Source organism: Pagrus major, chromosome 23 (genome assembly GCF_040436345.1).
Source record: "Pagrus major chromosome 23, Pma_NU_1.0".
Classification (NCBI taxonomy): domain Eukaryota; kingdom Metazoa; phylum Chordata; class Actinopteri; order Spariformes; family Sparidae; genus Pagrus; species Pagrus major.
The window spans coordinates 8,731,794-8,744,493 of NC_133237.1; the positions used below are offsets into that span (position 1 = coordinate 8,731,794).

General features: G+C 42.8%; 1 protein-coding gene across 1 annotated transcript; it reads right to left on the minus strand.

The window, feature by feature from the left end:
• Nucleotides 1-2,938: 2,938 nt before the first annotated feature.
• cbx7a (chromobox homolog 7a) lies at nt 2,939-7,913 on the minus strand. Its single transcript, XM_073495103.1, has 6 exons — nt 7,575-7,913; nt 6,406-6,449; nt 6,154-6,219; nt 5,944-6,010; nt 4,644-4,953; nt 2,939-4,545 (listed from the first exon to the last, which is right to left on the minus strand). Exons 1-6 carry the CDS (start codon nt 7,641-7,643, stop codon nt 4,007-4,009), a joined length of 1,095 nt encoding a protein of 364 aa, XP_073351204.1. The 5' UTR covers nt 7,644-7,913; the 3' UTR covers nt 2,939-4,006.
• Between the last annotated feature and the right edge of the window lie 4,787 nt (nt 7,914-12,700).

The following is a 12,700-nucleotide window of genomic DNA, read 5'->3' on the forward strand; positions in this document are numbered from 1 at the left end:
CAGTATGCCGATATTTTCCAACTCACTGTGGCCAATGCTGATATATGCACATATTTTTTTCCATCTAGTGCAAGAGACTGTCAAGTCTCCTTTAAAGGAATTAACATAATATTATGCCTACTCTTACTGTGATGACCCACTGACAGATGTAAACATACAATACTTTCCAAAATCTACACATTCACAAGGTCAAGTAATTAAACTTCTTAGGTTGAAATACATGTGATGTTCACACAATCAGGGCGTCTCTTGGCCTGTCGTATGTCATATGACCATTGCTGCAAAAACACCAGCAGAGCTCATGCAGAAACATGGTGAGTCATTTGGCTAAGGTTTGTGAGATCTGACCAATCAGAGCAGACCGGGCTTATAAGGAGGGGGGGCCATGAAGAGACGGGCACAAAAAAACAGAGTGGTCAGACAGAGGGTGAATAGATGTGCTGCAGCACATTGACAGTATGAGGAAGAAAATTTGTTTTTTGAACATTAAAAGATATAAACATTTTCTGGTAGACACCAAAAATAACAGAATATGGGACCTTTAAAGCCTTTATCAGCTGATCCCGATGACGTGGTGTTATCGTTGCGCATCCCTTCCTTATATTGTCCTTTATTAGAAAAAAAAACTTTTGGGGTTTGGGATTAATTTATAATCAACATATTTTCTTCTCCTCTCCTCTCTGCACTGCCAGTAGAAACAGGCAGTCACATAAATATTCATTATCATTCATCATGAGTAATCAAACAAAAGCACTCATTATACTACTGAACATTCAAAATGCAAAACTTAACAGATAGTCTTAGCCAGGGGCGTGGCCAGGAAAGCAAGGGCCCCTCCTGAAATCTGGCTGGCCACCTCCAGGTGGGGGGCAAAAGGACCACAAATACATGCAAAAAGACTACAATCAACATGGCGTCTTGTAGTATTGTGTCTTGCTCCTATGTAGAAGAGACAAGGACAAGGAGATTCAGACATGTGAAAGCCCCTCCAACCCGTGTCTCACAATCTGTCCATGGCTTTAGGCTATTTGGAGTCACAAATAGCAGCTTTAAATTGATATAAATTCATAATAGAATATTGAAAGCTGTTAAATTGGCGTTCATTTATTGCACTAAAAAACTAACTGTTTATTATTGCCAAGAATTTGAGTCTTCACACATTTTCACTAATTTTATAAATATGCCTCCTCATCAGCAGAACATTATGAAGAAGCACTGCATGGATTACTGCTGAGTAAACCTTGATTTCCTTCTTCTGGCAATCAGTATTTAAAACCTTTATCAGATGTTTTGGAAGTATCCCTGGAGGAGCTCCACAAGATCTACTGGACATGTTAGTTGCTAGGCCTTTTTCCTTTAAAACTTTAAGCCATGGATTAAAGACTCAATACATCATTTGACACTGAAGAAAATTTCCTTTATTATAAGAGGATATGCTCTGAAATTGTATGCTAATGGCGCCACCGATATTTCAGCTTTGTTGTATGGTACCGTTATGTTATAGTAATCTGTTTATTTGTAACTTTTAAATTGGAATTAATTTCTTTTTATTGTTTTTTACCATTACTTTCCTACTTTACACTATTATACATATATTATTACTATCAATTTCTGTCACATTCAATTTATTTATATGTACTTGCATTACAAGTAAGTTTGATTACTCAACAGTACAAAAGGAATGGGGCTCTGTTGGAATAGAAACTTGGGGAGGGGGGGGGTGTATCGTGTTTATCCAACTGCATCTGTGATTTATAGAATTTTGTAGGATTTTAAATACTTCTTAAAGACCTTGAGCAAAATACAAAACACACAGCACTACAAAAAAAAACCTTGATTCCCTTCAAATGTTAGTGTAGGCCTACTTAATCCATAATCGAAGACATCAACTTTTTAGAAATATTAAGATGGTGTTAATTTGTTGCCTTAAAACTTAAGCAAAAGACAATTCATTCACCATGTAGAAACATTTGATTCGTAACCCTACACAGTAGATTCACCTTGACCCCACAAAGGTCTGATCCAGACCCCTGTGATCACAGCTGCTTTACATCACAGAGTTAAAAGGAAGAGCAGGACAAACAGCTGCAGCACCGACACGATGCTCACTGATCTTGTGATTCTACACAGGTGTATTTGTGGCTGAACAAGAAGCTTAATGTCTCCTAAATGATTCTTGTTAGTTCCCCACACACTCCACCCCCTCACTTCCACTGCTGCACAGTTCAAATACACTGAGCTGATGATTCACACTATTAACTTGATGGCGTCACTTACAGTAATATGTCTTTCCTGAGGGGAACATGCCCTCTAATGGTGACACATGGCAGCACGCTTGTTCAATATGAAGGCAGTAATAATAGATGGACAACACACTCAGTGCTTTTACAGATATTATCCAAAAGAGTTCAGTATTTTGTTTTGTTTTAAAAATATACTTAAAGTAAAAAGGTAAAATTAAAAAAAGTTATATGTCAGAATAGCAGGTTTGAAGAGAAACCCAGATGACTCTTCTCCTGTTTGCCGACAGATCATTGACACAGTTTAAAGTATCTGATGCTGACAAAAAGTGCGCTGTACTCCCACAGTAAAACCTCACTTGAATAAACTAGACTGTGAAGAAGCTCTCCCTGGTTGTGCTGCTCAAGAGTGCTCCAAATTATGATGAATAAAACAGAAGAAGTAGCTTTGGGATTTGGGGGCGCTGTTGACTGCAAAACAAACTCTGTGTAGCTTGCTCTGATGGGTTCATATATCAGGATTGCCTTCATGCTTCGGTGCACTTTGTCCAGAATCACCACACAATAAGGACTGTTTGAAGTAAAAGTGTCTTAAAGTTGTGCTGTGGTGGGAGGTTTCTATGTATTTTCTTCCTCGACCTTCTATCTGATATTTAATTTACATGAGAACATAATAAATATGCTCCAAGAGGCAGAAATATGGTTTTGTACATATTTATTGGAAATGCAATGAAAATAAAAATTCATTTTTAAAGAGAAGACATGTTTGACAGCTCATCTTTGTCAGAGAAAGACTGATTCACTGACACATTAAGTGACATAAGTTAGTTTAGCTTATACATGTGACATGCAATAAATAATAGCTCACTACGGTCTGACCTAACGTACATTTGCTTCCATTTGAACATTACCTTACACAGCGTGACATCAGCTCTTTTGAAATGCACAAAGGCTAGTGAAAAGAGTGTACTATCAATTGGTTATACAAAAATAGAACCAGGTACCATTTCATACTTGAAAAGTAAAAGGACAGACAGACAGACAGCAAACACAACTGTGTACTTCTTTTTGTGCATCCATCCTCCTTGAAATACAGAACTGCATCTAAGCGGCAAGCATTAACTCTCTCGCTTTGTTTTTATTCCTTTTGTGACAGAAATAAACCTCTTCAACAAACCACAGGACAGGGCTTTGTGCATGTGTGGCACAGACTGACAGGGCATGCGGTTGGCTCTGTGAAAATACTGAAAAAGAAAAGAGCAATATCTTTACAAAATGTTACTGGTAAGAAAGAGGAGCGGCTGAAACAGGGCCCCGAGCAGTGATCTGAGGGTGAGAGACCGGTGTCTGGCTGGAAAGCACTGAGGACGGCTGGAAAAAGTAGCTGCATGGAAGTAGTATTGTGGACTGTGACGTTTTGCTTCAACCGCTGTCTCACCATCTGTCTCCCGCTTTTGGTAAACCCAGCGGCCGTGCGGATGAAACCTGCCACTGAGATCCATTTAGTCCCCTGGATTGCAATGGATGATTAGAGCCCATTTTGGGGGCCTCAGGGTTCCTATCACAACTTATAAATGAGCCACAATGATAAAATTACCACTCATTTTTGGATTCAAAGGCAATAATGTCTTCATCGAACTCAGTAGGAAATGAGTTTATGTAAACATGTGGAAATATCTCACATACACGACTATTTACACGTACAAAATGAGTGGCAAGTCTAATTATGGTTGTTTTGATCTCCCTCCATTTTGTTTTGTCACCATTCAATATCCCTTAAAGAAGCCTTCAGCCACCGTGGCCTCTTTAAAAGTCACCGTCAGAGAGTTGATAGTCACGTTTGTCACAATCACCTTCCTAGCATGCTCTGCTGCAGCGGGAGCAGCCTGACTGAACGACTGATTGTCACCTTTCACTTCCTCCTTCCTCGCCTCAGCAGTGGAGCAGACGGTGGCGTCACCTGCCATCTCGCCGCTCCCCTGAACGCACACTATCACAGAGGTCTGACAAACGCACCTCTCTAATGTGGGACACTCCGACACTGACTCCGCGCCCTCCTCACCCAACCTGTCCCAGTCTGACCCGTCACCTACTGCAATCGCATCTCCTGCTTTGGCCTCAGGCGCCGAGGCATTGTCCTTTGATTGGTCACACGCAAGTGTCTGGTTCTGTCTTGTTACGGATGTCCCTCTGCCTGTTCTGTCACTCCATGTCTCTGTGCCCCCTGACAGGTCAGCGTCCAGCTTCTCCTCCACCTCTAAGTCCTGTCGCTCCAGCAGGGGTGGGGAGCTGCACTCTGACTGACCTGAAAAAGAGAGAAAGAGAAATGTACGTCATCTTTAAAAAGGTCAAAGTTCAAGACCAGGCTACTGAGTTTCTAAGTGATCAACTTGACAAACCAACCATATAAGCTGTCTTCATGTCTCTCCTCAGTGGTGCATTCAGACTCCTGCTTGTCTTCTTCGCTGGTGCGGCCCCAGTCCTCCTCCATGGGCCCCTCCTTCTTCCTCAGTGGACGGAGGGGTTTGTGTGAAGGTCCCTCCGACCTCCGTTTGGTTGCCCTCTGCCTTCTCTTCCTCCAGGCCTGACGAAGGGATATGCCGCCCCGCTCGCCCTGGTCCACATCTGTGCTCATGGCACGGGTGAGAGAGAGACGCAGGCGAGGCGGGGGCTTCTCCTTGTGGGCGCTGCGGAGGTCCATGGCAAAGATGTTCTGGGGGGGAGCAAAGGTGAAAGATTAGCTTTGTTCAATTTGAGATAACAGCTACAAAAGTTTGTCTCCAGGAACAATTCTGTTATCTGGGTTGGAGTTCTGAGGAACTGGCCACAAAAAATTTACTTGCTAAAACAACTTTGTGACAGAAATGACATTTATGGGAAATGTAGTCCTAGTCCTGTGATATTTTACAGTTTTCTTACTCTAAACAAAACCCACGAAAAAAAAATACTAAAATGAATGGATCAATTATGGACTGTAAATCAAAAGCCTGACATAGTTTGGTCATTGCTGTATTATAATCTGGAAACCAGACTAAACTACTGCGCCAAAAATAAATGAATAAAATAATAGCGACAGTTATATAAAATAGTAAGTGTTTCTCCTGCTAGCCCTGCCTGCGAGTTAACGCTCGGTCAAAGACTTTACAACGTGATAACATCAGTGGTGCCAGAACTCCTTTCATTAAACTGTCTTGAAGAGGGTGTAATCGGAGAGCAACAGCCGTTGTGAAAGTGATAGTAACACTGGAAGAGCAAGAGTGTCCGTTTTACCACACCCCTCGCTCCATAACGCTGCACTGCATTCTGGTCTATTGAGGCTGTTATTAGTTGTATAATGTCTCTGTGGTTCTGGAAGGAGTTTGCAAAGATTTAAGAAAATGACCCTGATGATATCATATTTTTCTTCAGACTTAACATTTATAACAGACACCCTGCATTAAACGTATGGGGTTTGAAAGAAGTTAGGAATAATCGAGCATATAGGGATACTCTAAAGTTGCATTTTGGGAAATGAATTTGACCCACACTGGGGACTAAAAGTCACCTCTGCTGCTTCAGTTTGACTAATCTTGCTTCCATCTGTCTACTGTGAGTCCCTCAATTTTATATAAGAGCACTACTAAGTCAATGGCCCTTCAGTGCTTCACACAAAATAGGATAGAACAAAGACCGGTGAGACAAGAAGAAAGGTAATTGTCGCTACCCGCAGGACGAGCCTCCTGGGTCTGAGACCTTTCCTGCGATAAGCCAGAGCTCTGATCTTCTCCTGACTGGGAGAGAGGTAGGAAAAGGAGGGGCAGGAGAGGACAGAGACAAAGTGACACAGGGAAACAGACTGTGAGCGAGAGAACAAAAAGAAAACTGAAAAAAAGTGCTTTGCAAGCATAAAAAAGAGCTTTCTATGATTACTCACTTCTCTTCGTAGGCCAGGACCAGGCGCGGGTCCAAAATATTGTCCTCTGGTTCCCAAGTACTGTACCTGCCAACACACACACAGAATAATAAATAATTCTATCTATCTATCTATCTATCTATCTATCTATCTATCTATCTATCTATCCTCACAAGACATGGTGTTCAGGTATCAATGAGCATGTTTTTAAAAGGCTACGGAGTGTATATTGAGGGGATGAGGTCACTGGATGATGACTCAAGGCTTACTCACTTTGGGGACCATCCCTGCCACTTCAGTAGATACTCCACATTACCCTGAGGACAGACGGACAGGAGGGGGCAGTTAGAGGAGATACAGCACACAGCCGGACACATTCACACAACCTGCGTCTCAGATCGGATCCAGCACGCTGCAGGAACAAGCTGCTCCGAGCGGCTGAGGGAGAAAAGGAGGACTGTCGCTTTAACGTGTGGAGGGAGTAAGGAGGGGAGGGTCATGGACATTTTTCTCCCTTTCAAACGGTGTTTTTCTGTGGGATGACGTCAATGACAGCGGGGCTGGGTGGCCTCCAAACACCAGCTTTTCTCCCGAGTCGCGGTGACGTGACCGCACATGGCCACGCGAGCCGGTCTCAACCACGTCGTCGGCCTGGATAGGTGGGGCATGAACATGTAAACAACGTGGCGTTGCGCAACGCTCAACCAGCGAGCCTGACACAATCACCACAGTCACCCCGAGTGAGAAACAACTGGAACACTCACCTGGTGTGGAGGAGAGCCGCTTGTTTGTGAGGACTCGTGTCGCTCACATGCTTTCAGCATTTTATAACATCAAACCAAACTTTATCACAGGCTCCTACGATCAGAGGCAGGGGACGACGCTTGTCATTTTGTGTTCGCATTTACAGGATGTACAGGATGTACACTATGTTCACATGCTGCGCCAAATACGCACTCCTCGCACTGTGGAGACAATCTGTTTGTCCACATCTCATCCACTGTAAACTCAGCTGGTCACCGTTACGCAGCAGTCAGTGACATTACGCAGCAGTTCCCCACAGGAGCCGCCGCTCTGCTCGCTGGCGCAAGTTAAATCAAGTGCGCAGCTCCCCCGGTCCTGACCGTACACACACCCCCTTTAACAGTTTACTACAGCTGCGTAGGCTCCTCCAAAACACGCTCATGCTGCAGCATCTCAGCGGCTGCACAGGACGGGTACAGGATGTGACTCAACAATGTTAAACTTTGGTGCAGTTAATTCAAAGCATAGACTGTTCGAGCATCTAATTTGCGTAAATAGTTGAGAAACTGCGTAGCCTAGTTTCGTTGCGCATGAGGACGAAAGGCGATGCTACACTGCACACCGCGCTCCGTTAGGACCAAAAACACACAGGGAGACAAGTTGCGCGTAAGTTAAATGAAGTGCAGGTGCTCTCTTACCTTTCGCACTCTCTTCTTCGTTATTGACTCGACTGCAAACACTTGGTCGCCAATCGATGACAGCTCCATCGCCGCGCGCTCCTCCACACGCTCCGAACAGGACACAAAGTGAACGTGTGGATGTGGATCTGCGCTGTTGTTGTTGTCGAAGAAGCGAAATGAAACTAGTTGGAGGGGACGAGGGGAAAACCCTCGGAGCGTCGCTGCAGCCGCTCGCTCCCGCTCTGAACACTTTGTTTTGAGCGCCGAGCCTCCGCGCTTCCTTCTCACCAAACTCCAGCTGCCTGCCTCCCTCACTTTTTAAATCTGCGACACATCAACACAGGACAACGCGCTGCTTTAAGCCGGGCGCGCCCCCTTTCCATTGCGTAGGGCCGAGCCCCCAATGTGCATGACCGCGCTCACGGGGCCGCGCACGCAAATTAGAGCAGAGTGCAGGAGAGGGACAGAGGAGGAGGGAGGAGGGGTCAGAGAGGCAAGGTTACATGAGACTGAAGTCAGAGCAGTAAACACTGAGGCACAATGAGGGACGGCACCAAAATTCCTCCATTTAAAACACGATTAATAATTGAATTGAGTGTCAAAGGCACTCTCGTTCACTCATATTTGTATTTCCTGAACTTTTCAAACCTTGCTCTTTAGCAATATGACTTAATAGTTGGGATGAGACTGAACAATCAACTGTATTTCCCCAGGGAGTTACATTTTGTTGCTTTAAAGGGGCACTAGGTAGTTTTGGGAAAGGAATTCAAACTCAGAATTTTTTATATTTATTTAATAAGCTGTTCTCAGAGGAAAATTAGGTCCTCAGAACGGGGTCCGCCAAATGTAAACAAAGTAAAACAGCATGAAACTTATTTTCCTTTCGGGGTGCCTCAGTAGCTCAGTTGGTGGAGCGTGCGTCCCATGTACAGAGCCCTTGTCCTTGCTGCACCAAGTCCAACCTGTGGCCCTTTGCTTCATGTCACAAAAAAATGTGTTCCCCAAAACTACGTAGTGCACCTTTAACGAAATTCTTAAAGAGTTTAGCTTATTCTAATTCATGGGGAGAGTTGAGAAGATCTATAAACGCGGGTTTACAGGGTAAATATAAGGTGGATACAGCAGCCTGTTAGCTTAGCTTAGCATAAAGTCAGGAAACCACACAAGAGTCTGGCCTGGCTCTGTCAAAAGGTAACAACATCGGCCTATTAACCCCTCTAAAGGTCAAGGTAAAGATGCTGCTGCTTGAAGCCATAACTCTGCAAAAAGGTAAATAAGCGTATTTCCCAAAACGTCGAACTAGTCCTTTAAAATATGAAACAGAACAGCATGCTGGTATGATAATACTATGATTGATCCAAAGGCGTTCTGCTCTTTCACAGGTGAAATCAGTCAATCAAGGTTGTGCAGTTGAGAAACTGAACTCCAGTGTGAGCTGAAAACAGAGTGTGAGCTCATGTATTTTTATGTAACACTAGTAAAGGCAGGACAGATCAGAATCTGCAATTGAGATGAAGGCCTTTCTTCACTCTCTGGTGGAAATGTCCACCCCTCCAGTTGTGTTTGATCCAAATATGGAACTAAACAGCTAAACTCTTGCTGAAAGTCTTTACATCTCGAATGCTAAGCAACACATCTGCAGAGAGGCGAGCTGGTACAACACAGATGAAGATCTCAGTAATGATAATGAATGCTGATATTCTGCAGCCGACATTTATTCATCACAGAGGACTTATTCTTCAGAATCTCTGTCCGGTCTTGTGATCACAGCCACCGGTCACATTCACATACACACTTCTAATTTTTTACTTGAACATCCGCTCGTCCTGCCCCCAGGTGAGACCAACTCAGGAAGGTAAAATGACTGCTGTGGAAAAAAGGCCCAGAGCCAATTTCCTATTGTCTTTTATTGAGGCTGGCGTGGATCAGTTTACAGTAAAACTCTCTGTAACTACACACACACACACACACACACACACACACACACACACACACACACACAGTCCCTCCACACGGTCCGTGGTCTCTCTGCACCTGGAACACTTGCATCACTTACGGGCATTGGGTGTCATGGCAACTGTTTCTACGGCGACCGGTGAAAAGCTGGGACGATGATGATGAGACAGCAGGAAGAGTTGATGAACAAGTCGGGGGTGAAGAGTGATCCACCTCCACTGACCCAACTGTGACCTTTGACCGCTTAGTTCTGACATTATGTAAGCAGCCCAAGCAGATACTCTTGAAATACCCAACGACATAAGTGGTGTTAAGTCCAGTAAATCAGTTTATAGTGATTACAGGCTTTAAAATAAAAAATCTGTAGGCGTCTGTATCCGTTCTGGTGAGGTAAGATATAAATTAGAGTGGCAACTAATGATTATTTTCATTATCAGTATAATCTTGCAGATATTTTCACAGCCCTGACCTGTTCCAGGAGTCCAAGCTGATCTATTAAAATTGTCTGCGACACAATTCCCTTCATCAAGCTTTTATTAGAACCCAATACCAAGAAAACCAGAAATATATTAACAAACATTAAAGAGGCTCTATGTAACATATTGTAGCAATTTACATGTATTAGTCACTATTTTATTGGCCATATGTGAGCAGATTGTAATGTGACGTGGAAAATGAGATCGTCACTCTCAGTTGCCTAAACAAGCCTGTGGATGAGTCATTTAAAGGGACGATGTGTAGTTTTGAAGAAGGAATTCAAACTCCGATTTTTAATATTTACAATATTAATGAGGTAATAATGCAAACTCAGAAATATATATATTTTTCCATAACTGAATAAACAAGCTGTTCTCAGAGGAAAATAAGGTCCTCAGAACACTGTTTGAAGCTAGAAAGGTGGCAGGGTCTGCCACATATAAACAAAGTAAAACAGTATGAAACTGTGTTGTCCTTTAAGGTCAGATTGTTTATTTAGTTTATTCAGTCATGAAAACAAAGAGAGTTTGTTTATTTAGTTTGTTTAGGCAGAAAAAATCGGTCAATGAAGATCTTTCTCTTCTGATTCATATTTCTTTCCCCAAACTACAGAGTGCACCTTTAAGTTGTTGACTTTTCTGCAACACAGAATTTCCACAGAGCCTCTTTACAATGTGGGAAACTGCAATCAGAATTTTGCTTAAAAATGACAAAAAATATGGTTAATCAATGATCAAAACAGTTGCGGATTAATTTTCTGACACTTCTTTCAGCTTTAATTTAAGTCATCATGCTTCAACTCTAATGATGTGACGTTATTCCTGACGGCTTTACAGTGTACATGGTGGCATACTGAATTGTTTGCTTACCTCACTGGTGTCTGCATCTCTTAAATGGGCACTCCGGTGAGTCAGTCACTTCCAGAAAGTAGTTAAAAACAACGAGAGTGAAAATCAATGCAGCGGAGCCGTGATTTAAAGTCCTTAGTATTGGTTACTCTCCAAAAACTATAAATCCTACATTTCCCACAATACAACTGGATAGTGTCTTTTATCAGATCCTCCCTGCCTGGTAAAGACCCACATCTTCCACGCTTCACACCTCCAGGTTGTGACACTGTCTCTGCTGAGGATTTTCTTGCCTCAAGCCTGAACCGATAAGACCCTGATGACATCACCATGACATCATCAGGGTTATTTTCAACAACTTTGCACAGCTCTCTTTAGCAGCACAGAGGACATAATGCAAATATTTTTACATGTAGCACTAATCTCGGGGAGAAAACTGAACTTCATGTGTAAAATTGGTGGAGTTGTCCTTTAAGTTGCAGAGAGTTGAGTGGTGGCATTAATGTAGACTATCTGACCAGAGATAATAGCGATCCGTGATGCTCTTCTTATAGCTCATATAGTCATTTCTGGTGATCTCATGGTGCATTATAGTGTAGTAGTGTAGTCCTATAGTGAGACCAGGGGGAGCAGCTTTACCGTATCAGTCTCAAATGTAATGCGGGATGTATAAAGTGTGCGTTTCCCGTCAGGAGGAGGTTATCTGCTGCAATTCAGAAAAGAAACAGGGCAATCACATGACTTGTTATCTGCCTGGATACTACTGTGGCGGAGTTGGGAGCTGAGGATGGAGAAAACAACACGGCAGGACGGATCACAGCGCTCACTCCCACCCACATGTAATGACTCACGTATGAGTCACCAAACGTGACGGTAAAATCTCCGCCACTTCTCTGGAATATCAACAGAGAGGGAAAAAAAACCATGAGGATAACTTACAGCCTAATGCCGGGAATCCACGCGTTTCTGGTTAAATTCCCTTTGTCCCAGCCTCTCTGCCCCGCGGGGCTTGCACATTATTTGGCTCGCCTGTTCCACAGTTACAAGCAGCACTTCTGGGAAAATCAAACCATTTGAAATCGTGCAGTGAAACACGAAGCTGCAAACTTTGTGTGAGAGGAGGCTTCAGATCTGATAACATGTGTGATCTCCAGACCGGTTTCTTTTTGTGCTACAGACTTATTAACATTCATTTGGTGTCAGTAAGACCCACACAGTGAGCATGTTCGCAGGAAAAATACAGGAGCAGTGGTGGAAAAGTACTCCCAGTATTCCCACTGATGCTACTTCCACCTCACCACAGCTCAGAGGGAAGTGCTGTACATTTAACTCCACCACATCTGACAGCTGTGGAAGATTACAGGTTTACATACAAAACACTGGATTATCATCAGCTGGAGCAGTAAAATGCTGCTCTAGCTGGTGAAAACACATGAATGCGTCAGTGCTAATAATGATCCGATAACACAACTCTCTCTCTCTCTCTCTCTCACACACACACACAATCTAGGGAACAAACAAAATGACTTAACTGCCATATGATGATGATTATTATTATACTTTTTAACTTGGCTACTTATATATAGGCTACTTATATATTTCAGTATTCATATATTCACTATACATTTTACATTTCATTTTAATGTCTTTACTGATTCAGATTTAGATATTTAAATAGAAAACTTACATTACATGTGCTGCAAACATGACTTTTAATGAGGCGAAACCACTGAAATACTTTTCTTCCTGCAAACTGGCACTAACTCTTGTGTGTTTCAAAAATAAATAAATAAATAAATAAACAAACATCCAAATAAAGTTTGAGATCAGAGATCAGTTTAAAGGTTATAAGACATTAAACAT